The sequence below is a fragment of the Gossypium raimondii genome, chromosome 9 (assembly GCF_025698545.1).
Source record: "Gossypium raimondii isolate GPD5lz chromosome 9, ASM2569854v1, whole genome shotgun sequence".
In the NCBI taxonomy this organism is placed as follows: Eukaryota; Viridiplantae; Streptophyta; class Magnoliopsida; order Malvales; family Malvaceae; genus Gossypium; species Gossypium raimondii.
The window spans coordinates 21353630-21380451 of record NC_068573.1 but is presented as its reverse complement, the minus strand read 5'-3'; the positions used below and the strand labels follow the sequence as shown (position 1 = coordinate 21380451).

Sequence of the window (26822 nt, the reverse complement as noted above, 5' to 3'; positions counted from 1 at the left end):
TTTGCGGCTTTGAATTTGGGGTTCTTTTGTGATTTTGATCGTCTTGTATTTTGATTTAATTATGAAAGATGATTTATTAATATATTGAGTTTAAAAGAAAAAGAAAGGAAGTGTGGGTTATTTGTAGCTGTAAGGTAGTAAGGAAGAGGTGATTAGGTGGGCATGGGATTCGAGGTTATTAAATATTGAGGGCAGTGTTTGAAGTGACGTCTGATGAGGTTAAGGTTTTATTATGTCTGCATATTTGCCTTTGGGTAATAATAATGTAGGTTTTGGCTTCATCTCGTATAGATTGGAAATATGCAGTAGGTTAGGCAAATGATGTCCTTGTCTCAATCCAGGCAGTTGGGAATATTAGTTTGGCCCATGAGGCCTGTGTTCCCTTCCCTGCCACCAATATGTGTAGATCTTTTTTCTTTTCATGGCATTATGCTTATTTTCGTTTTCAGAGTTTGAACGACACCAGATCTATAAGTCGATATGATTGAACTAAAAATTGACCAAAAGATAAATCTAAAAAATAATTTTGAACCAATTAGATCAAAAATCAATATAAATAGATTGACGACTTGAAAACTAATTGAACCGACAGTTGAATCAAATTCCTTTAATTTTTTTAATCAAACTGACTAAATCATTAAACCAAACAAGATCAACCAATGAACCAATAATTTGATCGGTTTAACCACCAATCTGATTTAAAAAAAACATTGTAACATTTTGAGAAACCTCCCATTAGGATTTATGCAAAGCTCTTTATCTTTCCGGAGTTGTTTCTTGGGAGTTCATATTACACTCATGATTATCTTTCTATTACATGGAAGAAAAAGAAAATGTGATCATTATGGTACATTCAAGACATGGGTAAAAATAAAATTAAGCTCAACTCCTTATAAACCAAATGAAGCTTTAATATAAAACGCCTTGATACAAATGTTACTTTTTAAATAGAAAAATTGTTAATGTCCGATTTAAATAGATGATGAGGCCGAATCTAAAAAACAGTCGACCAAAGTCCATTTTCAAACATAACCCAGAATCCGACAAGGCATTGGCTTTCAGTAGGAGACGACGGATGTTCAACTCTGCTCATCTCTATTACACTATCCACCAATAAATGCCAAAGCCACTGCTACACCAAGAAGCATCACATATTTTTCACATCACCCAATAATTCTTTTTACTTCTCTCCTCCATAAATTTATCTATTAACCAACTTCAGGTCTGGTCTTGGGCACAATTACTATTTCATTCATCCCAACTCAAAAAGTAACAAGTTAAAAAAAAGTTTTGAGAAAAAGCCAATAAAGGAATAAATGAATACACAGAATAAACTGGCAAGTAGTATTAATTCTACAGTTTTACAATTTTTTTTTTTTTAAAAAGGGACCGTAACATGTCATTCTGCACTACTGATCCAGTTAACAAGCTAGCAAAACCTTACAACCCCATGTCAGAATCTCATTCCTATCATGAAACTATATTTACATTTCCTGTAATTAGATATAAAATAACGGAGAAAAATCTTTTTGTAATTATAGCATGTATATTCTATATCTTTATACTAGCTCACGTCAATTAAAACCGGCAACACTCTCGTATGAGAACTTTATAAAAACATCTGACCTGTTAGGTTATTTGATATTTGCTCTGCACTTCCATTTAAACATCGTATACAGGTAAGCGTTCTTCGATGGAGACCCGACAGATAGGGCATTTTCTACACTTCTCGCAGCAGGTACTGAAATGCAAAGGAACTGATGAGCTTAACATAGAATAATAAAATAATTTCTGATTAAGAGTGAAAAGGATTGAATTTCATTTGGATACATCTTTAAATGCAATCACATCAAAAGGACCTTATACCTGCAAAGAATACGATGCCTACAAGGGAGCAAAACCACACGTATCTCTCTCTCAAAGCAAACCCTACATAACACTTTTTCCTGGACATTACATAAAAAACACGCATGTCAGCAACAAGAATATATCTCAACCCACCTTCATTAGGCTCGTAATGCAGGGTTTAACAATTAATTATTTGACCCAATAAAGCTGCAGTGGTAAAGTTGAAAATTACATTTTGAAGCCTCTCAAACTCCTGCTGACTATATTTGGTGATTTCTGATTGCTCACCAAGAGCTGCCTGAAGCCTCCAAACCTGAGATAAAAGGTAACCGTATAAATTATATTTACATGCAGAAACAGTCATTAAAAAATCTTGGAATTGCCAGTATATCGCACTGAGACAGTGCCAAACATAAAACCATAGCACCACATTGAAGAGGAGGAAGAAAATGTAAGAAATGTGGTACAAACTAGAAAATAAAAGAAAAGAGATACAGTAACCAAGTCAAAAACAGAAACGAACGTTAGGAGAACCATAATCACCTCCTCAGCTAGATCCTTTTTAGGCATTTTCTTAACTATCTCAGGTGGATAGCCAGAGAAGGTGTTATACCTGCATGGAGCAGTCAAATAAAAAAGTTAGGAAATAAGGTAGCGAGAGAGTGTTAAGAATAATCCGATGGCCTGACTGCCAAGAGTAAGCTCAAGGAAGTAATCAGAATACACAATCAGTTAAAAATGGAAAAAAATAAACAAATAACATCAATGAAAGTCGGCAATAGAAATCTTGTAACATCATGAAATTACATCATCCAAACGGCTCTCTTACAATCTTTTCTTGAACTTCAGTTTCTTTAAACCATAAGCCTCTTTTGCAACCTCCACAGCCCGAAGTTTGAAAAAATAACATGAAATAAAGCAAATAAAACTCAAATGAAAAGATACTAGTGTCATCTTGGATTCCTCCCTCAATCAAGGTGCAAAACAAACTCAAACCAGAACCACCCGAAAAAGGAAGATCAAAACAAAAACAGAATACCAAAATCCATTATTTGAATGCAGTTGAGTGCATTTCAGTTTTTATTCATACAGTTCAACCATGTCAAAAGGACCAAAGGCTTTGAGTGGACTTCACCTATTGACTTGAATCTTCTTTCCTTGTTTAAACACCAAAAATCTTAGGTCTTCTGTGCGTCATATTTATGTTTAATGATACTTATATTCTTTGACATAAAAAACAGCTAAAATAGCAATACAATCAAACTTCATAAAAAGGTACTCATTTTTTTCCTTAATTACTACTATAGTCTAATCAATTTCACCTTCTTCAATATTAGGCAACATAATTCACATTTTTTTGACACAGCCAGACACACCACTCATGTGAAGTGAACAAAAAGCAAGCAACAAGAAGAATCATATACAAGCAGTAGATGGATAGATTGCATCTATACAAAGTAGAAGAAGCTAAAACCATACGTACCCAGAGGCCCCATCATGATAAAGGCGTGCCTGTTCCTCTCTACTTCCTTCATCAATTGACCACCAACCTAATAACCTGATTTTCGAGATAGACAGAGTATCAGTTGTCATTCATAAACTGCACAATCCAGCCCTATCTACAAACTAAATGGTCAATACCTAGAACCATGGTGCAAGAATCCCAAGCAATCATGAGCTCGGGATGAGAATCTGAAGTAAAATCCTGTGCCAGCCCCACTCCGTAGTAAAAGTACAATTCTCTCTATTAATATTGAGGCAGCAAACAACACACCAACCCCTTGCAATAGGAAAAGAGGAGAGAACAAAACTGGAAGTGGTATATCTCTAGCACCAGGAGGTGTTCCCTGAAATTTGAAACAATCATATATTTGCTGACAACATACCTCAATGAGAGCCAAGACCATCAGTAATATGCATACCTCTAAATACATGCAGAGGAGGACTTGGAAACCAATTATTGGAATTTTCATGAGGTGACCACCAATATCTTGCAGGCCACACATTGTATCCTGCTGCTGGTCTTCCTCGGGAGCAACTACTAAGCCACTGTTCCAGTCAAGATATCTAATAGTTGCAGTAGATGGACCAGCTTCTATTGCTGGGGAATTTCTATGAATTACAGGATTGGACCACTTTGTACACACAAGAAAAGCAAAGCACTCAGCAATACTGCATGAAAAAATGAATTAGAATCTATCAGATTTTTCTAGTCACTCAACTCAAACGGACTATCATAGTGCTAATTCCAGGAAACACAAAAAAACAAATCAACAAAATTAAAAGCAACAAAGCTGTACCCAAAATTTATGAACAAGTCCCACCAGCCAAGAGCACCTACATCACCTGCGATATTTGTAGAGGAACACAATAATCACAAATGTTAACCAAAAACTGAAGTTAGATGTATCAATTTATTGCTTCAAAAGTGCAGTGAAATCAAACTGCAAGTTAGCATAAATTCTTGCGATGGTCATTAACAGGAAAAGATTTAAAAGTAAAAACTGAAGCACCAATGCAATTATATTTCAAATTTTGGTGCTCAAGAAGTGATTCACATTCTGAGCTGCAATTCTGGGATAGGTATGCTGGGAAGAACATTCTATATGGAAGTTTGACTATACCGTTTTATTGATATGATACAAAGCCAATAACCCATGCCTACTCTACCTTACTATGATATTCAGGGATGATGATGTGATAAGGACGTTCCTATAAATGGTTGCAATATTCATTACTACAGTAAATACTGCCAATTAAAGACCTTTATGATACCAAAATCATTATTCCTTAATCTGCTTATGAACAAATAGACAGCTAGTCATTTTAAGTGCCAAGTAACACTAACTCAGCAAAAGAGACATCAAAAACTTTGATAATAATAATGGACTGAATGACTCCTAAGGTGACAACACAGCAAACCAGCTCTTGATGAAGGTACCAAAATTAACAGCTTCTGGAACTGAAAATCACACTAATGATCTCCAGTACTAAAAATCAAAATGTCTTACAGGGTTGTGAATTTCATTTGGTCTCAAGCAAGAATCCTCTATTAATCTACAAAAGGAGTAAAAATTCAAGCTTCTGAGAACTCAAAAGGACTAAAATGTTCTTTATTTATTTATTTTATAGGAAGCTAAAACCACAGTTCACTCTGGTTTATCTGGAAGCAGTCATGAGCCGCATACAAATTCACCAATCCATAGACCTTCAAAGTACCAGAAATTGGTACCAACTACCATGTGCCACTTTGTCTATATAAGAGTGATATGTCTTCGTGGAATGATAAAGATAATTGGATCAAGAACTACAATATAAAGCCTATGTAGAGAAGAAGAATATGCCTACTTTGCAACTGCTCAAATTGTATTATAGTTAGTTGAGTAAAGAAATTACCACATAACTTCAGAAGGGTGAAGACTGTAGCAGCAACAAAGAAGACCATTGAAATTGCAACCCAAAAGTGCTGCAAATTGAAATAAGAGCTAATTAACAGTCAATTCTATAAAAACCTGACAGGCTTACTTCCCAATAACAGTAAATATTTTATTACAAGAACCAAGTTTCTCAAAGGCTAGAACACCGAAAACATTCCTATACCTTCTCAAATAAACACTTACCTTCTATTGCACCGAATTGAGCTATTAATATTATTTTTGTTTAATTACCCTTTTTTTGCATGAAAAGCACTAAAAACTGTTGGAAGAATAAGGGATTAATTCAAAAATATGGTACTTTATGAGCTTAACTAGAAACAGAGAGTAATTTAAGGGATTGATTAGACAAAGTACTTTAAGAGCTTAATCGAATACAATATATGATAAGGGCTTATGTAGGATATTTAGAAAAGAACAAGGGACCCTTTTAGCATTTTAGCCTTTCTCAAAATGCTCAAGATGCTTTAACTCTTTCTATATCAAAATAACATAGAATCTCCACACATCAAAGGAACCATATGTCTTAATTCTTTCTTCGTCAATATGAGAAAAACAATAACAGCAAAGGCACTAAAGTATTGCATGCTCCAATCTTTTACTAGTTCATATACTCATGAGGAGCCTTCTATAATTTTTTTTTTTTTTTTTGTAGTTTGCAAGATATTAATAAATAACAATGTTATCCATTTTCCTCCATGTAAAAGCTTAAATCTAAATATCATGGATAGATTGAAACTTGAAAGTGCTTAAGGTCTAGAAGAACAAACACGCAAAATCAAATATTTGAAGAAAATCATCAATTTTTGAATTTTATATTCTCTCAGGTTAATATCTAAAAGAAAACCATGAAAGACAGGGCCATCAAATTGCCAAGTTCAGTAGAACTTACAGGTAGAGTCTCCCATATTGCTTCATCACTAATGCTTTCATCATCCCCTGGCATCAGAGCTCTACACATTCTGAAGAAGAAAATGAAAACAATAATTATGATAAGTGCTTAAAACCTGCAGAGTATAGAATTACTAGGAAAGGATGTAAAAAATACAGCTCAAAATTTCAATAATTTAGCAGAAGCTTATTTATCCTAATCCACATTTCTAGCAAGCAGTGGTAAAGTAAGTAGCTTCAGAAAGAGGAGAAAAGCAAATCTGACATATTTCTGAGGCACATACCTAAGACTCACATGCTACATAGTACTTGTTACCAAAAAGGAAATAATAATAATAATAATAATAATAATAATAATAACTAGCTAAATCCATTTATTTTGAAGTCACGACGCCACAGAAACTTATGGTTGCCTGGCTTTACATTTTCTTTGAAATATAATGCATTGATTCTACCAGGGAGTCAACAAACAATTCAGTTAAGCAGGCTTCAACCCTAATCATCAGAACATATTAAACTTTTAGGTCCTTAAATAAAAGTAAAACCAGACACAAAATGGCGAAAGCTGAGATGCCTAGAATAAACAGTGAATAGATTGGTTAACCTTCTTCCTTATATGACTCTCAGGGAAATTATTAACCATTTGCCAATTACTCTAGTTTCAGGCTTGGCTATCATAATCTCTACCTAACTAACAAGATAAAGTTCATCAGATGCTACTTATGAACAAATATTTTTTTCTATTTATCACAAATTTATATACTGCAATTTATAACGCGAATTTCTGAAGTTTACTTTATAAGTCACCCTCTTGGCCAAGTTCTTTTAACTTTAGAAGCTACAGACAATTGAGCTAGCTCAATAGTTTGTTTTCTTTACCGTGAAAAGTTTGCATTAGAAATCACCATCCTGCCTAAGGCTTTTTGCCGACACTACTGATCATCTGAGCTAATGCAATTAAGAGGAAGGGAATGACAGGGCATTCTAATGGCCCACTTATTCCCATGATTATAGTATCCAACAAGGTACAGGTGAATATGGATATTTGTCTATGCCTTATAAGATGAGAATGCTATCCTTTCTCAACCTTCTATATCTGTTGGTCATCACTGAATAAAATAAAATAGTATGATAATACAATAAAAACTTGGATATCTTTATTTCCTTACATGCACTCAAGTTTTAAAATAAACAAGTCTAATAACATGGCAAATGCCATTAAGCATTGTTTCTCAATGAGTGGGTGAGTGAAGCCACATATGGGCTGAATCCTAAATGCCCAAATCAACTCTTGACAAGGGCAGACAAAAATCCAAAATTTCAAAATGGTGAACCCGATCTGCTACATATCCACAGACAGAGAACACCATCTAACCCCTGAATCAATTTATCAGAACCTATATCGTTCCACAAAAACAACAAAACGCATAAGGAAGATTTAATAAGCAATATTGTCCGATTAAGTAATTATGAAAAAAACTGTATGATTATGTAAAGTACACGATTTTAACAGACAATGAATGAAAGTTTAATGTAAGTTTTTAACTTTAAGATACCTGAAATTGTCAATTAGAATAATTATTTCAAACACCAATAGTGGAAGGAAGACGACCTTCAAGCTTACAGCAGGAAATCCATAAACTGTGACAAAAAATAATTAAAAAAGGTTCATGAACATGCCCATAAAAGAAATAATGTAAGCACTAAAATGGTTTAACTGTGACAAAAAAATAATTAAAAAAGGTTCATGAACATGCCCATAAAAGAAATAATGTAAGCACTAAAATGGTTTACTGCTATGTCACTCAAACTCAGGTGTGAGTACAGATATGTGTCCTGCACATGTGTATTCAACTTTTTTCTAATTTTTATAATGTATTAGGAGGGTCCTTAGAGGGCCATACCCCCTTACTCATATCTAGATATATGTCAGACACGGGTGTTAGACACGGGTGCTTCAAGAAAATTGAAGAACTGGAGCACCAGAGGTTCTGTTTTACTTCAACTATGACTAAGAATTTAAAATTAGAAATAATGATAATAAAAATAACCTAAGAGATGAAAAAATTTAAACGAAATGACACAAAAACAATGAAAAGAACGTTGGTTCTATACCATTTACACTCTCAAGATATATACAGAGAAGCAGCTCAAAAGCAATTAGTAGTGGTACTGCTACAATGGCATGACATGGTGCCCACTGTCCAAGCAAAAAAAGGAAAATAATTATGGTCATAAAACTGATTATGAATTTGAAACATTCACAACCAGAAGAAACCAGATAGAATTTAAGTTTTCGATAGTCAAAGCGTAATTCAAGTAAAATGTCATAGTAACAGACAGACATACTTGGCGATTATGGGGAACTGAAGGGGCAGGAAAGGAAAACCTTCCACGTGCAACAACTCCATGAAACATCCAAAGTGGGAAAAATATTGTCCTGCAATCGAATGTCATTAAATAAAGCTACTAAACCCCAAAATCAATGAAAGGATTCGATGCTAATCGACAAAATTTCATAATCACAGGCTCAGAGGCATGTCATATTTATTTGCATTTAAATTGAAAACTACAGCATACAGATCCGCATATTCAAGAAACCTGTGTTCTCCTCTCCTCAGAACAACCACACTAGAAGAAAATGCATCTATTTTATTCATAAAATATTTAGCTCTTTGCTCTTTAAGAACATTGGTCACTGTGAATAGATCCAAAGGATCAAAAGAGGAAAGAAAAGAAAGAAAAATAGAGATAATTTTAAGCATTCTGCTGAAAAGCCAGATTTATAGCAGATCATGGCAACCCTCCACATTTCAGGTTTCATTTGAGGAGATAGCCATCATGTACAATTACCTTAACATGAGTACCCTATAGTACAATTACCTTAACATAAGTACCCTATAATGGTTTTAAGCAACTTTTCTGATATTGGTCTTCCAAGTTTTTTATTGCTTTGATTTCAACATTAACCCCAGATTCCTTTTAACATCTTTGGATTATATTAAAGATTTGGCATACAATTTATCTCGATTAACATAACAATATTGATTGCTTCACGTTCTATCTTATTGCAAAATCATTACTTTATCAAAACTATATCACAACCCCGCCAATTTGAAGACACCAAAAAGAGAATCATGTTTGACGACAATCCTTCCCTATTTTCTACGAAACTGCTACAAAAAACAAACTAAACAAGCAAAAACATTTTTCTCTCCTGAAAATATAAAATTAAAAACAGACAAAAAAAAAAGATTAAGACTTTCTTCAGCAACAGCAAGCGTTGGTAATTAATCATTTAAACTTGTATTAATCCCCGCACAACCAAAATTTTAAAAACAACAGTAATAAAACAGTGTTTGTAACTTACAAGAAGAACCTTTGTTTATAAACGACAGCAAGCAAAATCAAATTGGAAGGAAATAGAGAGAACTGACCACCAAGAGTAAGAAACAAGATGATCTAGCTTAAGAAGAAGCAAAAGCGTGAAACAAAAAAGCAAGCTATGGGCTGCCAAAGCCTGAGCTGACTTCAAAACTCTTCTCCAACTCATAATCATCTTCTTCTTCTTCTTCTTCTTCTTCTTCTTCTTCTTCTTCTTCTACAAAAAGCAATTACTTTTTTTAGAAGAAGAGCCCTAGTTTTTACTTTTGGGGGGGGATTTCTGTAGTGGAAAACGTAAAAAGGAAATAAATTCTTTTGGAGATTTTAGTGAGCGCCAATAATCCTATTCTTATTCTACTTTCATTTCTTTATTCAATTCACCCCGATGATTAATGAGTACAAAACAAAACGCATTTACTCTCTAAATTATCTCTCCCTCTATCTCTCTCTCTCTCTTTCATTTGTTTTTGAAAAGAAAAAAAAAAACCTTCGCTTTCACACCAATGCCTTACTTTTTCATTTTCTATTTTTTAATCTTTTATTACTTCACTACGCTCTCCAGCTGGATTTTGTTCCATTTTTTAAAAATATTCAATATTTTAATGCTAACCACATCGTATTGCCTTTTTTTCATCTTTTCTTGTATTACTATTTTGCCCCTCTACAATACTATAATCCTTCGTAGATTCTTTCTTATTGATTTGCCTATTTTGCCCCTCTATAATGCGCCTTTTTTAATTATTTACAACTTCTTTTATCATCTCGCTTATAATTAATAATACAGTTAATGTCCTCAAACTCTGATGTTTATTTTGAATGAGTTTCTAAATTTTAAAGTATTCTAATTATATATTTAAATTATCGGTGTTATATCAAGCAGGTCTTTCTATTATTGAAATTTTATGTGAAACAATTTAAAATAAAAATTCTAATAAAATGAATATTATCATATTTAATAGTTAAATTAACAATTTTAGTAATAAAAGATATTATTGATATAATAATGATAATTCGGGATGTAATTAAAATATTTTAAAATTTAAAGATTAATTTAAAATGAGGGTTATAGTTTCGAGTATTTGGTGTAATTAACTCTTAATAATAATGTAATATTATTTATTTTATAATCATTTGTAAATTCTTCATTAGTGACTTGTCTATTTTGCCCTTTTATGACGCAATAGCGTTCATTAACAACTTTAACACAATCCGTCTGTAGATTCTATATTAGTGACGTGCCTTGTTATTAACAAAGTTGTTGTTAAATAATGAGGAAGACCCACTTTAATAATTATTGTTACACCTAATCATATTAGGATTCATTTGAATGTTCTTATCACATACAAGGTTTTCAATAATTTTACTACTAGATTAAGGCATATTTGTTTCATGATAAAGATAGCTTCTGCATTTTTTTATATTTGTTTCGTGAAAATGATTTATTGATGAATAGTTTGTTATGGGTAACTTGATTTTTATATAAACATTAATTTGAATAAAATTAAATATTATATTAATATAAAATTTTAATTTTAATTTTTAAAATATTAATATCAATTAATATTTTTAATATTATTTACATACATATTTATATTTAATTATGCAATAAATTATTAATATTATTTATTATTTTATTATTTTATTAAACTTATTTAATAATAAGTTTTAACATTGATAATAATTTTACATTTTAAGTAATATTCTTATTATTTTATTGAAAATTTTATACTAATAATTTAATACTATATATTACAATTTCAAAATATGTAGCGATAATTGTTTTACAGTATAACTTTGAATATTCCTTTAAAAAATAAATTATGAATATTTTAATAATATAAATATGAGAATTTTTAAATCCTATTTTATTTTATTTCTCTTTTAATTCCAAAGTGTCAATATCTACTCTTATATATAATATATATAACTTCAAATTAAGTTTTAATTAGATATTGGTTATTATTAAGTCTATAAGATATATTATTTATTATAAAATAAATTTGGATTATCAAAGAAAAATGTTTTTATAATATTTTGAAACAAATCTAATTTATGTAATGCTGGTTTCACTATAAACAAGTTTCGGAAATTAATTTCAAGAAAATTTACCCAACAACGAAAAATATTTTAAGAAAAAAATCTAAATACTAGAAAAATATCAGGTGTTGAGACAAGTTTTTGAAGTGGCTATCTATGTGCTTATGGAAGTGGTCATCTATCACTACATCAAGCACATAACTTACCTGATTTGTTGGCATGTTCGACCAAAATATTTTTGTTGATTTGCTTGCATCCTTTTGAGGATTTTGTGTAGCTAATCTCGTATTTATCATTGGAAAAGAGATTGAATCAAGAAATGTTACTTTTCAAGGATCCTTATGTGATTTACTTACCTTATATATTGAGATATGCAATCCAAGAAGATATGGTCCAACTTTATGATCTTTTGTATCTTATATTAAGGATAATTGATTTGATGAAATTTGGACAAATCAAGTAGGATTAAAGGTTACTTTGTGAAGATAGATTTGTGCTTTAAATAAGGAAGGCTTGTTCAACCTTAATAGATGTTTTATTGTTGGGGCAATTTGTTTTAAGTGGCTATCTAAGTGCCAACAGAAGTGGCCACTTCGGCTAGCACTTCAACGGCAACATAATTTGCCTTGTTGAGATGGAAATATTTTTTAATGTAATCAATTGTGAAATGACTTAAATGATTTTGTGGACGTGTGTTGGCCCGTATTTGAATATCCATCTTGTAGAGCAACAAATTTTTGAAAATTGTATCGTATTGGATCAACAATTGAATACCTTGGAATAAGTAGATTGGATCATGACTACATTAAAGACTTATCTTGGAAATCTTTTATTTATCCTGGAACTTATGAAGATATTTTGTAAAGCTTTTCTATGAGGCTATTTTTGCAGGATCATGCTTGTAATTTATCTTTATCTTAGCAATTCTTAAACTCTAATATATTAGAGGCTTGTGTAAATTAGAAAGAAGGAGAGTTGTTATCACTTATATGTTCATTGAGGAACTTGTATTTGAGAGTGCATTAAGAGTGTAAAACAAGTTTGTTGTTTGGTTTTACAGCCTAAATTCTCAGGGGAGAACTTAGAGATGAGAGATCTAGTGCCCTTAGTTTAGTGATTTCGTCTATATATACTTGTAATTTTTTGAACAAATTAATTTAATAAAATATCCATCAGTATCATTAAATCTTGGTATATTGTCCTCAACGATTTTTACAGTTAAAGTAAAATGAAAGCAAATATTTGCTCATTGATTATCTAACGTTTAACTAATACTAAGCAATATTACGTGGTTCAATCGTAATATGGAAATACAAACTTATATAGTAGATAATTTAAATGTATCCTTAGTCTAATCGAAATTGAAAATTCAATTGAAAGACTAATGTGTCATCTATCAAGTCCAATTGGGGAGATACATTGTCTTAAGTATCGGAGCATATGTCTCACAGAAGATAGAGACATGGATGTCATTGACTAGATTAACAATACATCGAACAAGACCCAAGTCAAATAGACCCTAGATTCATTTATGGGTTTATTCACTTGTGACATTCATTAGGCACCTTAATCTTGAGTGGTTGATGGACTATATATGTGTGACTCGTATACTTTAATGTAAATGAAAGTCTAAGTTCAAATAGATAAGGAATCGAAAACTGATATGTTGGGTATAAGACTTTTGCATGATGTAGCATCATTCCACAACAGTGGAATTCATAGCCTAAATAAAGGGTAAATGATATCATGTCATTGGCATTACATTATAAATGAAAAGTACCAAGGTCATGGGTGATTTTTCTTAGTGATAAATGTCTCAAAATAATTCGAATGATGTGGAAGTGTACACTATTGTTGACAAGTAATAAAGTAGTAAGTAAGATTTATCGTCTCCACAGGGACTGTAAATGTAAATCAAGAGTTGCAAATTAACACTTAGCAAGTTGGTTGGTGATGAGATAAATAAAAGTGTGATGAATTTCCTAATTATTAATCTAAGTGTGCTCACAAATAAAATAAACACAAAATTATACAAGTTTTAAGAGTTAATCACGATAGCATGCATGTGTTAGAATAATTATCCTTCCTAACTTGGAATTATTTAAACAATGTTAAAAGATGTTACGAAGTTTTCATGGCAAGTTGACAATTTATTAGCCCTATTAAATTAAGTTATAATATTGTAATTATTTAATTAATAAGTTCATCTAGCATATTTCTATGTTCAACCAACTCAAAATTCCACAAGCAAACATCATACAAAGGTTATGTAAGGTAGTAATATTTTAATATTATACACCATCCAAGTATTATGTCAAATAATTATAATATTGATCGGATTAAATAACTAATTCAATTGCTTCCCTTCATTCACAATGCATGAGAAACATGTTCATAATTTATCTTGAATGAATAAATAGATCAAATGCACAGAACATCTTTACCAGAGCTAAATAATCTAGGATAAAGAATTTAAATCATTCTAACACCAAAAAAATTAAGCAATCATGATTATATTCAAAGCAGAAAACTTAGTCGCAATCATGTTTCTTGAATTTAACAAAAATAAAAGATTGAAGGGAAAGAGAATTGCTAAGTCATTTCTGGTGGATCTCCGTGGCACTGCTCACTTTGCTCCTCATTTGTTCTTCTCTTCTTGCTATGACTACTAAGCTTAAAATCTCTCAATATTTCCAAATGGGAATGCTCTTAAAACCTTGAAAATACTCTCTCAAGTGGGAATGGATGAATGGAAAATGAGATAAAAGAATTGAGAAAAGATGGATATGTGTAGAAGAAATGAGAGATGAAGAATGAGTTGATTTTGAGAAGTGAATGTAGCTCCCTTATTTATACTTGAGAGTCCACTTGAGTCTTTGTTATTTTTAGCATTTGACATCCCTTGAATTTCTCTTAAAGGTGATCAGCCTTTGAGTTTAGGAATGTGGGTGGACGGTTTGCTATTTTGGGAAGGATGTTAGCTTGATTCAAGGGAGAAAAGTTGGAGGGAGTGGACCATTTGCATATTTTTTGGAAAGAGAGGTTGGTTGCTTATTTTAGAAGCTGATTTGGTGGTTTACCAAGTCCCCCTTGAATGGCTTGACATCCCCATGGCCAAATTGAGCTTTTTCCTTCCTTAATGGACAGTTTAGGCTTCATTTTTTGCAGCAGGCTTGTCCAGCTTCAGTGACCTATTTAAGAGTTGAGTCAAGGTGAATTTGAGAGTCCAATACTTCATTTGGGTCATCCCATGCTAATTATTTATCAACCCATGTTTTCATGGCTTATGCTGTAGAAATGCTACAGCATTGAGCATCAATAAGTGAGCTTCAAGACTGTATTCTCTTCTAGTGCTCCAAATTGGCAAAAGCATGTAAAATTAGCTTGTCATTAAGTAAAAATAGAATTTTATTTTAAATTTATCCAACTTGAAAAATTTGTAATAAAAACTATAGAATTTGCTATCAAGCACTTAGAATTTGCATAAATTACTAGTCAGAAGGTGCTACAAATGTCTATATAATTTAAAGTTATCAATAAATGATTCAATTACTATAGTAATTAACTTTTCATGAAGAAAGATGCAATAATTAAAATGAGATAAAATAAGATCATATTGGGAGAACGGATATATCCCAAAAAGAGTAAGGATATCCTATGAGTGTAAAACACTTATGACAAGGTCATTGGATAAGCAATTATTAAGTAGCTTTTGCAATGGTATTTAATAAGGGAGAATTCATTCATGATACTTTAGGGGAACGACTTCATGACTTAATAATGTTGTAATTAATAGGAGAAGAGCTGAAACTTAATTACAAATTATTTGAGTCTTAATTATATATGTCCAAACGGTCCATTCACTAGCTTGAGATAACCAAAACAAATTGCATGTAGAACCAATAATATGAAATGAATGAAAACGATGAAGTAAGATAAATAAATTGTATGTATCACTATCTGTAATGAATATATTTTCTCGCTAAAGTACAATAATTGACTTAAGAATTAATTTAAATTCTTCAAATTATTATTTAATTAATTTTAATTAAATAATTGAAGTTCAAGTGAGAATTAAATTAATTAGTCATCATAGATTTGTTGAATAAGCCAATTACATATATTTTCCTTATGGATTCTAACACGATAAAGTTTTCATGACTTTAATGAAATTATATTTGGGTTAAGAAAGTAATTTAATTTAGAAATTAATTTAGTTAATTTAATTGATTGATTAAATAAATATTTGAGAAATAGAAAATAAATATTGGGTTGGATAATTTATAAATGTTGGCTAAAAGTCTAGATAGCACATATAATTGGATTCAATACATGAAAGACCCAATTTGGCCTTGTTACTTGATAGGGTGACAAAAACTAGTATTTTACTAAGGTTGTCACCGCCCCTTGTGTTCAAGTTTTACTGGAACATTGTATTTTTTATTAAAATATTATTTAATTAGACATTATTCGAATAGAACTCTTGTATTGATTCTCTACAAATAGGAATTATGTGTTGAACTATTTACACATATTATTAGCATTGTTATTCTGTCAAAAAATAGTGGTAATTTATTTTACAAAATAAATTATATTTTATGGGAAAACCACATAGTTTCTGATTAAAGAGAGAATTAATTTTCTTACTAAAAGTTAATAAAGTTTTTATTCTATGCTATTGGTTCGTGATACTTTGAGCCTACACTTAAAACAATTCATGGTTTAAGAATAGTGGAGAAAAACGTTTGGCAAAAAGTCGGGATCGACTTAATTGCCTTATATAAAGCATAGAAATAATTTTGGTTAAAGTTTATTGCTACAAAAGACTCAATTTTAAATAAAAAATTTAAATTTCCTTTGTGCCTAAAAACACTATTTTCTAAACTGATTTTTCCAATATGATCTATATCTTTAGCTACAAAAGTGAGACTGCTATACCAATGTGTGATAGGACTTAAATCACTTGTATTGGTATTAAAGATAATGTATTTACTCACTAAGCTAGGCTTTACAAGCATAAGGAAACCAAACTTGTTTTTGTTCTATTTTACGTAGTGCCATCAGAAGTTTCCACTCCCACTACCACTTTGGTCATTATTTACGCACTCTATTTTTCTTAAGCAATTATTAGATGTAGGTTCAGGTTAACATCATATTTTCTAGAAAATCAATCCATTTTTTAGAAAATTGATCCATTTTCTTAAAGTTATTTTTAATAAAACAAACTTAGGCTAATTTTAAATTTTACCATTAAGTCACTTTCTAACACAAATCCTATCAATGCTATCTAGGACCCTCTTACCAACTCTACATAATAAGGCACTCATTTAGAAATCTCTCTATATAAGCTCCTCTCATCACAAAGAAAACTCTAAGTTACAAGCCTTTTATATAAGTTCCTCTCATCACCAAGAAAGCTTTAAGTTTTTCTCCTTTACTAAAAATCTCTCCAACTTTCATATCCCTCCAAATCCTGTCATAGCCTTCCATAGAGACTCCTGAACACCACTAGTGACTTTTGGCACAATCATGTTGTAATGGCCCAAATTTGAGGTTATCGGAACAGTGGTTTCGGGACCACAAATCCGATGAGAAAAATTTTATTTTTCTTATATTTTTATGGTCTACAATTTCACAAAATGATTTCGTGAAAATTTCGTTCGAAAATTTCGACGTTTGGGCACTCAATTTAGTCAAAAGGACTAAATTGTAAAAGTGCAAAAGTTGAGTTCTACATGTTAGAGGTGTCCAATTGTTATGAAAATTTAAATTGGAGGTCCTTATATGGTAATTATACCATTGGTAACTTGGTAGACAAAAATGGACATGAGATAAGTGAAATAGAAAATTTTTAAGTTAGGGGCAATTTGGTAATCTAGTAATTAAAATGAATTAAAAGGAAAAAGATGGCAAAATCATCATCTTCTTCATATGAACGAAATCAGCAAGGGGGGAAGCCATAGTTAGGGTTTTCAAGCTTCCAAGCTCCATAGTAAGTGATCCCAAACCCCGTTTTTAATGTTCTTTACGTTTTTGAGATCCCGGTAGCTTAATTTAGCTTATTCTAGCAATAATTTAACCTAGGGTTTATATTTGGAAAAATACCCATAGGTGAAAAGTGTTTATTTTGATGTTTTATGATAGAACATGAAGCTAGAAATTATGTTAAACAACTTTTGCTAAGCGATTTTAAGTGAAAACGAGTAAAACGACATAATCGGTAAAAATACCTAATGTTCATAAGTACATGTTAGAGTGGGAATTTGATGTTGCCATAGAAGGGAAAAATGTTCATAATGTTATAAAACATAAGAATAAGAGATGAAGTTTAATTTCCGAGCCTTGGGGCAAAAATGTAATTATGTAAAAGTTTAGGGCAAAATTGTAATTTTGAAAAAGTTAGAGTCAAGGGCTGTTTTGTTGAATGTGAGTATTAAATAAGTTAAATTTACTATTTTAGATCAAGAAGTACGAAACTCGAGGTTAGACAAAGGGAAGAATAAAGTTGAAGACTAAGTTGGTGAATTTGGCTATAATTGGTACCGAGGTAAGTTTACGGTAAATAAATGCAATATTTCCATATTTATTATCAATGCTGTTATTTTCCAGCAACTATGAATTTATTTTATGAATTTATTTGATGATGATCTAAGCATGAAATGATAGAGAATTAAAATTTAAAAGTCCCGTTGATACATAAGGATGGTAATCGGATACGAATGTCATGACATTTGGGTAAAGAGATCCCATGTAAGACCATGTCCGGGACATGGCATTGGCATCCTTAATCATAAGAGGTCCCTGTAAGACCATGTGCGGGACATGGCATGGGCACCGAGACGAGAGGTCCCATGTAAGACCATGTCAGGACATGGCGTTGGCACTCAGATGAGAGGTCCCTATAAGACCATGTCTGGACATGGCATGGGCACCAACATGAGAACATCCCATGTAAGACCATGTCTGGGACATGGCTTTGGCATGTTATTATCGAAGAGACCCGAGTATCCTTATTATTCCAATGTAGCTCAACGGGCTTGTAAATGAATCATGTTCATGAAAGTTCGGTTTAAAGCATAAATGGCAAGCTCGTAAGTTGTAAGACTTAAGAACTTATTATACTATCAATTGATGTTCAACGATGCAGCAAGGATTGAGTAAGTTATGCACACAAGTATTCTAAGTAAACAAGTAAGAGAACTAGTATGAGATTAACTAAAGAGTAAACTAGAGATATAGACATTGAGTTTAATTATTTAAGTTAAATATTGTTATTTATTTGCTAGTAAACTTACTAAGCTTTATGCTTACTTCTTTTATTTCTCTTTCTCTTATAGTATTGCAAAGCTACTTCAAGGATCCTAAAGAAGTCGGAGATCGTCCACACTATCAACTACAACTGCTCGGTATTTTATATCGAAACACGTTTGAGTTATGGCATGTATAGGGATTTAGTTTTTTTGTATGTTTGTAATGATGATTTTGCTAATGAGTGATGTGTAAGTATTTGATGATGTATGGTCATTAAAATGGTTAAGGATGAAGGTGTTTGTTGTTATGAAAGATTAGGTGATAAATTATGCATGGAAATCATGAAAGGATAAAATTTTGCAAAGAAACAGAATTCAGGCAGCACAGTGACGTGAATTTGAAAAATCACCCAAGATAGTATAAAATGAATTAGAGGGTGAATGATATATGGAATTGAAGCTTGTTGAGTCTATTTTCATATAAAATAACGGTGTAGAAAAAGGAAATTTATATTTTAAGATATGTGAATTTTCGTGAGACAGGGTCAGAACAGTTTTGGAGTCCCTGTTCTGAGTTTAGAAAATAATTACAAATTGTACAAAAATGGTTATGAGTTGAAATTTACATGCTTATATTCCTTAATGAGTCTATTTTCTGTAGGAACAAGTGGAATAGCATATGAAAATCCTATAACGAGAAAAGTTATTTTTAGTAACAAGAGGTCAGAATAGTCGAATGGTGAAACAGGGAGACTTTAACTAATAAACTGTACTAATTGGCTGAACCAAAATTCTAAAAATTTTATGGTGAGTAGATATATGAGTCTAGTTTCAGGGAAAATTTACGGAATTAAATTTCGAGTTCTGTAGCTCAAGTTATAATTAATTTAGTAACTGCTGCGCGATTGGACAGATTTGCTGTAAATAGTGAAATAAATTTTCAAACCTAGTTTTTATGCTCCGAATTGGTAAGATAAGCTAAGTAATGCCTCGTGCTCGACTCCGGAAACGGTCTCGGGTAAGGGGTGTTACACATGTAAACCAACTCCAAGCTTCATATTCAAACCTCATATCAATAATTAGCATCATTAGTATGAATTAGAAAATGAACTATGTCTCTGCCAAATGAAAAATTTCCTAACATGCAAAACCATTAAATTTCAAAAGATTTGGCTAAGGGATACAAAGAACTTCACCAAACGCGTTCCAACTTAGGGGTAAGAAATATTTTCCTTTCAATCACAATAAGAAAGAATCGATAGATCTCACCCTAGCTTATCTAAAGAAATACTTCTTGTAAGTGAAGAGCATAGATGTAAAGACAAAATAAATCGATTATGAAGAAACTTTCTCTCTAGTGGCCATACTTAAGTCAATCCACATATTGTTATCCATTATGACGGCTCTCGATTACGAGATCTGGCAAATGGATATAAAGACGGCATTCTTGAACGACTATCTTGAAGAGAGCATCTGTATGATGCAACCCACCGGATATATAACTAAAGGAAACGAGCATAAAGCTTGCACACTGCTTAGGTTCATATATTGAATTAAACAAGTATCCCGCTCATGGAATCAAAGATTTGATCAAGTAACCAAAACTTTTGTATTTAAGCAAAATGTTGATGAACCTTGTGTTTATAAACGTATTAATGATATAAAGGTGATCTTTTTTTGTTCAATATGTCGATGACATTCTACTTATTAGAAATCATGTAAGGACATTATCATCAGTTAAACTGTGGTTATCTCAATAGTTTAGCATGAAGGACCTGGGTGAAACTAATTTTGTTCTAGGTATTTGGATTCTAAGAGATCGAAAGAACAAAATGATAGCATTATCAAAAGCTTTATATATAGGCAAGATATTGGAACGTTATGTAATAACCAATTCAAAAAAGAGAACTCAATCCTCTATATCAGAATTTCATCTTTCTTTGGAGGAATGTCCTAAGATAGCGAAAGAAACAAAATACATAAGAAATGTTTCTTATGCTTCAGTAGTAGGAAGTCTCATGTATGCTATGTTATCCATACATCCAGATATTTATTCTGTAATAGAGTTGGTTAGTCGATATTAGACAAATCCCAGTCTAAGACACTGGCAAGTAGTTAAGCATATACTCAAGTATTTATGGAGAATAACGGGTTATATGCTTGTGTACTCCGAAGGTGATCTTACTCCTATTGACTATACTGATTCTAACTTTCAAACATGTCGGGATTCAAGAAAATCGACATCAGACTATATCTTTGTCCTAGGTGGCGGGTCTATAATATGTGGAAATGTAAAGCAAGGGTGAACTATTGACTCCACTATGAAGGTTGAATATGTGATTGTTTCTAAGGCAACAATAGAAGTAATATGACTTCAAAAGTTCCTTACGAATTTTGACCTTAATTCTAAAAAAAATAAACAAATTCAACTTCAACATTCACACATGTACACAAATGTTGTAGGATAAATTTGTTAAATTAGGACAAAATTAATAGAATGTGTAAACTTTGAGGGCTAAATTTGTTAGGGTAAACTACACCAATTGTCCCTAACCTTTGATTAAAATTACATTTCAGTTACCCAACTTTCAAAAGTTACATAATTTTCACTAAAGTCTTCCGTTAAGAGGATGATGTGGCACGTTAGTTTAGAAGTTTAATAACCAATTTAACCCCTAAACTATAACTAAAATATCAATTTGATACTTTTAAAACTTTCTTAATAATAATTTTAAAAAATTTAAAGGATAAACTACTCAAATAGTCACCTAAGTTTTAATTTGTTCTATTTTGGTCGGTAAATTTTTTGTTTGTTAATTTAGTCACTTCGTTAAATTACTTGTCATTTTAATTACTCAATTGTTAAAATACCTTGATCACTTAACGGAATGTTGATTTGGCAAACTTTTGATTGGTATAATAACAAATTTAACCCTTCATACTTTACACATTCAGTCAAGTTGGTCCTAATTCTAAAAATCAACAAATTTAACCTCAATGTTTGAACATTTTTCAATTTAGTCCAAATTCAAAATTTTATAATTTTAAAAACTTGAAAATATATATTTTATAAAAAGACATAAAAATATTAAATATTAAAAAATATATAAATATATACAAGATGCTTGGGAAGTTTTTCCAACACATGCCATAAATAGAAACAATGGAGTGTAGCAAGAAACACGACAATTATAACTGCTTTTATGGCATTGTTTTGATCAATAAGCATCACTTGTAGAGCTCGTTTCTCCATTGCTATAAACCAAGTTTGCATCTCCAAAAGAAAAGTATAAATTGCTTCATCCGCAATCAAAGCGCAACCTAGTAATTTTATATATTTTTTTTAATATTTTATATTTATATGTCTTTTTATAATAAATTATATGTTTAGAGTTTTTAAATTTTTAATTTTTTTGAATTTGGACTAAATCAATAAAATATGTAAAGTTTTAAGGGCTAAATTTGTTATTATATCAATCAAAAGATTACCATATCATCATTTTGTTCAATGACCAAGGCCTTTTAATAGTGGAGTGGCTAAAAACGACAATTAATCTAACGGAAGTGACTACATTAACACAAAAAAATTTGACAACCAAAATAGGAACACATTAAAACTTAGGTGATTATCTAAGTAGTTTATCCTTTAATTTTTTAGAATTATTATTAAGAAAGTTTTAAAAGTATCAAATTGATATTTTAGTTATAGTTTAGGGGTTAAATTGGCTATTAACATTTTAAATTAACGTGCCACATTATCCTCTTAATGGAAGTTAGTGTAAGCATGACCAAAATGTAATATTTCGATAAATTTAGTGACGATTGATACGTCATAATTTGATATATCATATTAGGCTCCCTAGTACGTTTAAAGAGCTTGTTTCTGATCAATTTATATATTTTTATCATGCTTTTACTTAGATTCAGTTCTTTGCACAAATAAGTGATTAATGTGTATTTTATGTTATTTTGAGACCCAAGATAATCAATTGGCATCCGGAGCATCTAACAAGGTTGGTGGATGATGTAGGAAGCCCACGATGGCCCATATGGAGTGAGAATATCACCAAGAAAAGGGGTATTGTGATACCGAAGCATTTAAGTTGTGATAACCCTAACAATGTTGAAACAAGAAAGCTCGAGCCACTTATAGTGGTATTGAGATACCGACCATAGGGTATCGCGATACCCAAGACTCCCAAGGATCCCCATTTCAAAACTAGAGCTGATATCGTGAAACCTAACTCTGGGTATCGTGACATCACTGTCGAAGGAGACAAAAAATGACCATTGGAGCAGTCCTTATGCAACATGTCCCCCAACCAAAATTAGACATTTAGGGACAATTTGGTCAATATTTTTGTATGTGAACTCTATTAAAATATGCCAAATTGGTTGAAACAAATGACACGTTTCACATTTTTAAGTTTTTAGGACTATTTTCTTCATCTTTTAGGGTTTAGTTTTGTTCTCCATAGTCTAGGGTTTCATTTCTTGCTTATTTTTCTAGTGTTTCTTAGTTTCTTATAGTTAGTTAAGTTAGTTACTACTATAGCTAAGATCTATTTATTTATCTAGTCCTTAAAACTCTCTTGTAGTTACAATCTAATCCATTAATTGAATTTCATTTAGCTTTATTACATTTTATCTGTTAAAAATAATTTCTTTAGTGTTCTTGTTTTCTTTTCTTTCTATCATTGTTGGTATATCCAAGCTTTTGCAAGAAAGCTTGGGTTTTTATTGATTTGCTCAGGGTTTAAGTTAATATTATTCTCATTTAATTTCTTGTTGATTACGGGTTTCAATATGAGTATGAATGGCTAAATATTTAGGGGTTGGTGATGGAAATGTTGGGTAATTGATTTTTGGATTTGGGGACTAAATTGTAAAACTAGACTAAATCGAATAGACTTAAAAACTTAGGATTGACGACCCTAAGGGAAAATCAAGATAAGTGAGATCGAGAGGAGATCTTATTGGACACCAATTTGACAAGTCTCAGGTTAATTTGTGAGGTCGAGAGATAAATCAGACTAATTTGTCTAAATTGGTAAAGTTGAGGTTGAGAAGTAAAATGGAGCCAATTTAAGAGTAATAGCAATTTAGATACCTAATTCGAAAGTCAACCAACCACATGGAAATCAACCAACTGCTCCCTATTATCGTATTTGCTTGTATTTGATAGTCATGTAGTTTGTTTTCTTAACAATTTAGTCCTTTTCAAATTTTAGTTAATTAATTGGTATAATCAAACTCTTGAATGGCTTTCTGTACTATAGTATCTAGCAAGTAGTTGTTTAGACTATTTATTTGCATGTTTGTAGGTAGAATTCACTTAATCACAGAATCTTGTAGGTTCGATCCTCAGAGTACTCATGTACCCCATTGTACAAATTATATTACAATTGACATGTCAGACTTGTAGACACTGCATGTAACTATTTGGGTTTGATTTTTTGTTTTAATGTTGATTCTCGCTCAATCACGGTGCTCGGTTAACGATTATGTAACTTTTGAAAGTTGGGTGACTGAAATGTCATTTTAATCAAAAGTTAGGGACAATTGGTGTAGTTTAGCCAATTTTTTTATTATGCTAATCAAAATCATGTACAATTGATGGAAAACATTAACGTCATGATTAAATGTCATTAGTTGCTTACTTTCAAAATTGATAGGGGTTAGAAAAGGAACCAATTTGCTCAATTTCAAAATTGAGAGGGACTAGAAAAGTCTTTTTACCTATATTCTTTAACCTTGCTCTTGATACCATTTGTGAAATTAAAGATCATAAGGCTATGCAAACCAAAACTTAATATATCATGAATAATAATTATAGGATCTTTAGAATAATATAATTTTCATTGGAATCATCAAAGAAAAATATCACAATAGATAGATTTCTCTTGACATTTTCCTTGTGTTACACCTAACTCTTAAACAACTTATATATTATCAACTTTTAATTGGTAATGTCCTTCAAGTAATTGAATGAAGATTTAATTGCTATTAAAGTAATAACTTAATCACTTTAAAATAGGCTATGATCAATCACCTTAAGTTGTGATTTAATTTTAGACTTATTTTGACCTATAAGTTCAGGCTAAAATCTTGCATAGAAAGCAAAACCAGATTGATAACTAAAATAAACCATAATAAATTCAGATAAGACCAACATATTATGAAACTTTTAAATATGGACTAAAACTCACACATGAGTTATAGAATGTGAGACTCAAACATGAGATCACACAATTCCTAAACTTTAATATTACCATTAAACCAAGACTATATCAATTATATATATTATTATTCTAAGAAAAGAAAATATAAGTGTATATATATAAAGATTCAAAGTAATATACAAAAAGAACATTGTGTTTTGGCTTGATGGTTAAAGTATTAATTGTTCCAAGTGTGACCTTGAATTCAAGTTGCGTTTGTTGCGTTGTTATTAGGATTTTGTCTCAAAAACAATTTAAATTTGAAAATTTTGTATTAAAATAATATATTTATTACTCTATAATGTGTAAACTGTTTTGTTGTATACTTTTCTCGCATGGCTTCTTACTTTTGTCGTTCTTAATTAACTTGCGAAAAGTACGAGATTAACTTTAAGCCTTAGGACAAATTTATTTATATATATAATAACAGAATAATAGATCGACATGTATGTCTCAATCATATCCATATTCATATGATTTTTAAATATCTAAACCAATTTTACACTTTATAATCAACCAAATCAATGTATACCATATAGACAACTATAAACGACCATCAACTATTTTTTTCTTAAGGGTTCGGTGGTAAAATAAATAATTAAAAAAATTGCTAAGAGAAAACCTACTTGCTGATGTGTTGGGTTATTAATTAAAATCTACTCTAACTTATTCTACTTTTCATACTTTTTAGAATTTAAGTTTTTTATTTTTAAGAATTTAATCTTAATACTTTTCAGATTTTGAGATTCAAGTCTAATTATTAATACTTGTTAAATTCTTTCTATTAAATTTATTGATGTGACATTTTAAAATGAAAAAAATCACTTGATAGTTATGTAACAAAAAATATTGTAATAGATCTAAATTTAACAAGAAATTTAATTGTTTTAGCAGTTGAGTTTGTATTTTCAAATCTAGAAAATAAAGAGATTAAAATTTTGAAAATAAAAAATTAATTTCAAATGCACGAAGAGTACAATAATTCTTAAAGTAGATTTCAACTTTAAAATTTTACTTGAGATTTAAGCATTAATTAAAGAGGGCAAGCAAGGGTATTGGTTCCCCAAATTGAAAATTACAATTATAGTCCCTAATAATTTATCAAATTATAAATTAATATAGGGAAAAATACACTTTAGCTCTTAAAAAGTGAAAAATCTATTTAGTTCTTTAAAAATATATAATAAATTGATATATGATAAATTTTATATTTGACATCTTAAAAAATTATAATTCAATTTTGGCTCCTAATAAATTTCTTAGTTCGTCGTTGTAATTAATGAAAGTCCTTTTAATGGGTTTAATTATAATTCAAATTTTACCCAAAAAAACTTTTAAATACCTAAGTGAAGAAAGTGGTATAACTTGAGCGAAGTTTTATATTTGAGTTTTTTTAATGAGAAAAGATTAAGGTTGCATTTTGATAGTACAAAGTAATTAAATGAAAGTGTAATTAATTAATAGGGTAGTGATTACATTCTATTGTAATTACAAAGAATTGTAATTTTCTAGGCGTGTTTGATTAACGAGTTGTAGTTACATAGTAATTTCTCATGTTATGTTTGGTAGTACAAATTGTAATTACACAATTACATAATTTATATATTTTAAAACATTAATTACTATAAAAATTATTAGTATGATAATAATATTTTCTAAACAACTAACAAAATTAAATTCAAATAATCGTATATATTATGTTAGTCTAAAAAGTTGATAATATAATTACTAATAAAAATAACAAGAAAAGAAACATC

General features: G+C 30.8%; 1 protein-coding gene and 1 long non-coding RNA gene across 3 annotated transcripts; one reads left to right on the top strand and one right to left on the bottom strand.

Moving 5' to 3' along the window:
* Positions 1 to 1321: 1321 nt before the first annotated feature.
* On the bottom strand, positions 1322 to 10007 carry LOC105798703 (uncharacterized). Of its 2 annotated transcripts, none has more exons than XM_012628869.2 (14): positions 9611 to 10007; positions 8523 to 8613; positions 8289 to 8373; positions 7730 to 7814; positions 6175 to 6244; positions 5245 to 5314; positions 4149 to 4194; positions 3771 to 4020; positions 3490 to 3695; positions 3332 to 3406; positions 2372 to 2461; positions 2081 to 2161; positions 1867 to 1946; positions 1322 to 1741 (listed from the first exon to the last, which is right to left on the bottom strand). In XM_012628869.2, exons 1-14 carry the CDS (start codon positions 9730 to 9732, stop codon positions 1635 to 1637), a joined length of 1458 nt encoding a protein of 485 aa, XP_012484323.1. In that variant the 5' UTR covers positions 9733 to 10007; the 3' UTR covers positions 1322 to 1634. The 2 variants fall into 2 exon arrangements, with proteins under 2 accessions (XP_012484323.1, XP_012484325.1); XM_012628871.2 differs by having other exon boundaries at positions 2392 to 2461; positions 9611 to 10005.
* A 7507-nt stretch (positions 10008 to 17514) lies between these two features.
* LOC128032405 (uncharacterized) lies at positions 17515 to 19157 on the top strand. Its single transcript, XR_008188502.1, has 3 exons — positions 17515 to 17586; positions 18055 to 18141; positions 18932 to 19157. It is a non-coding gene; the product is annotated as an uncharacterized LOC128032405 (long non-coding RNA).
* The last annotated feature ends 7665 nt before the right edge of the window (positions 19158 to 26822 follow it).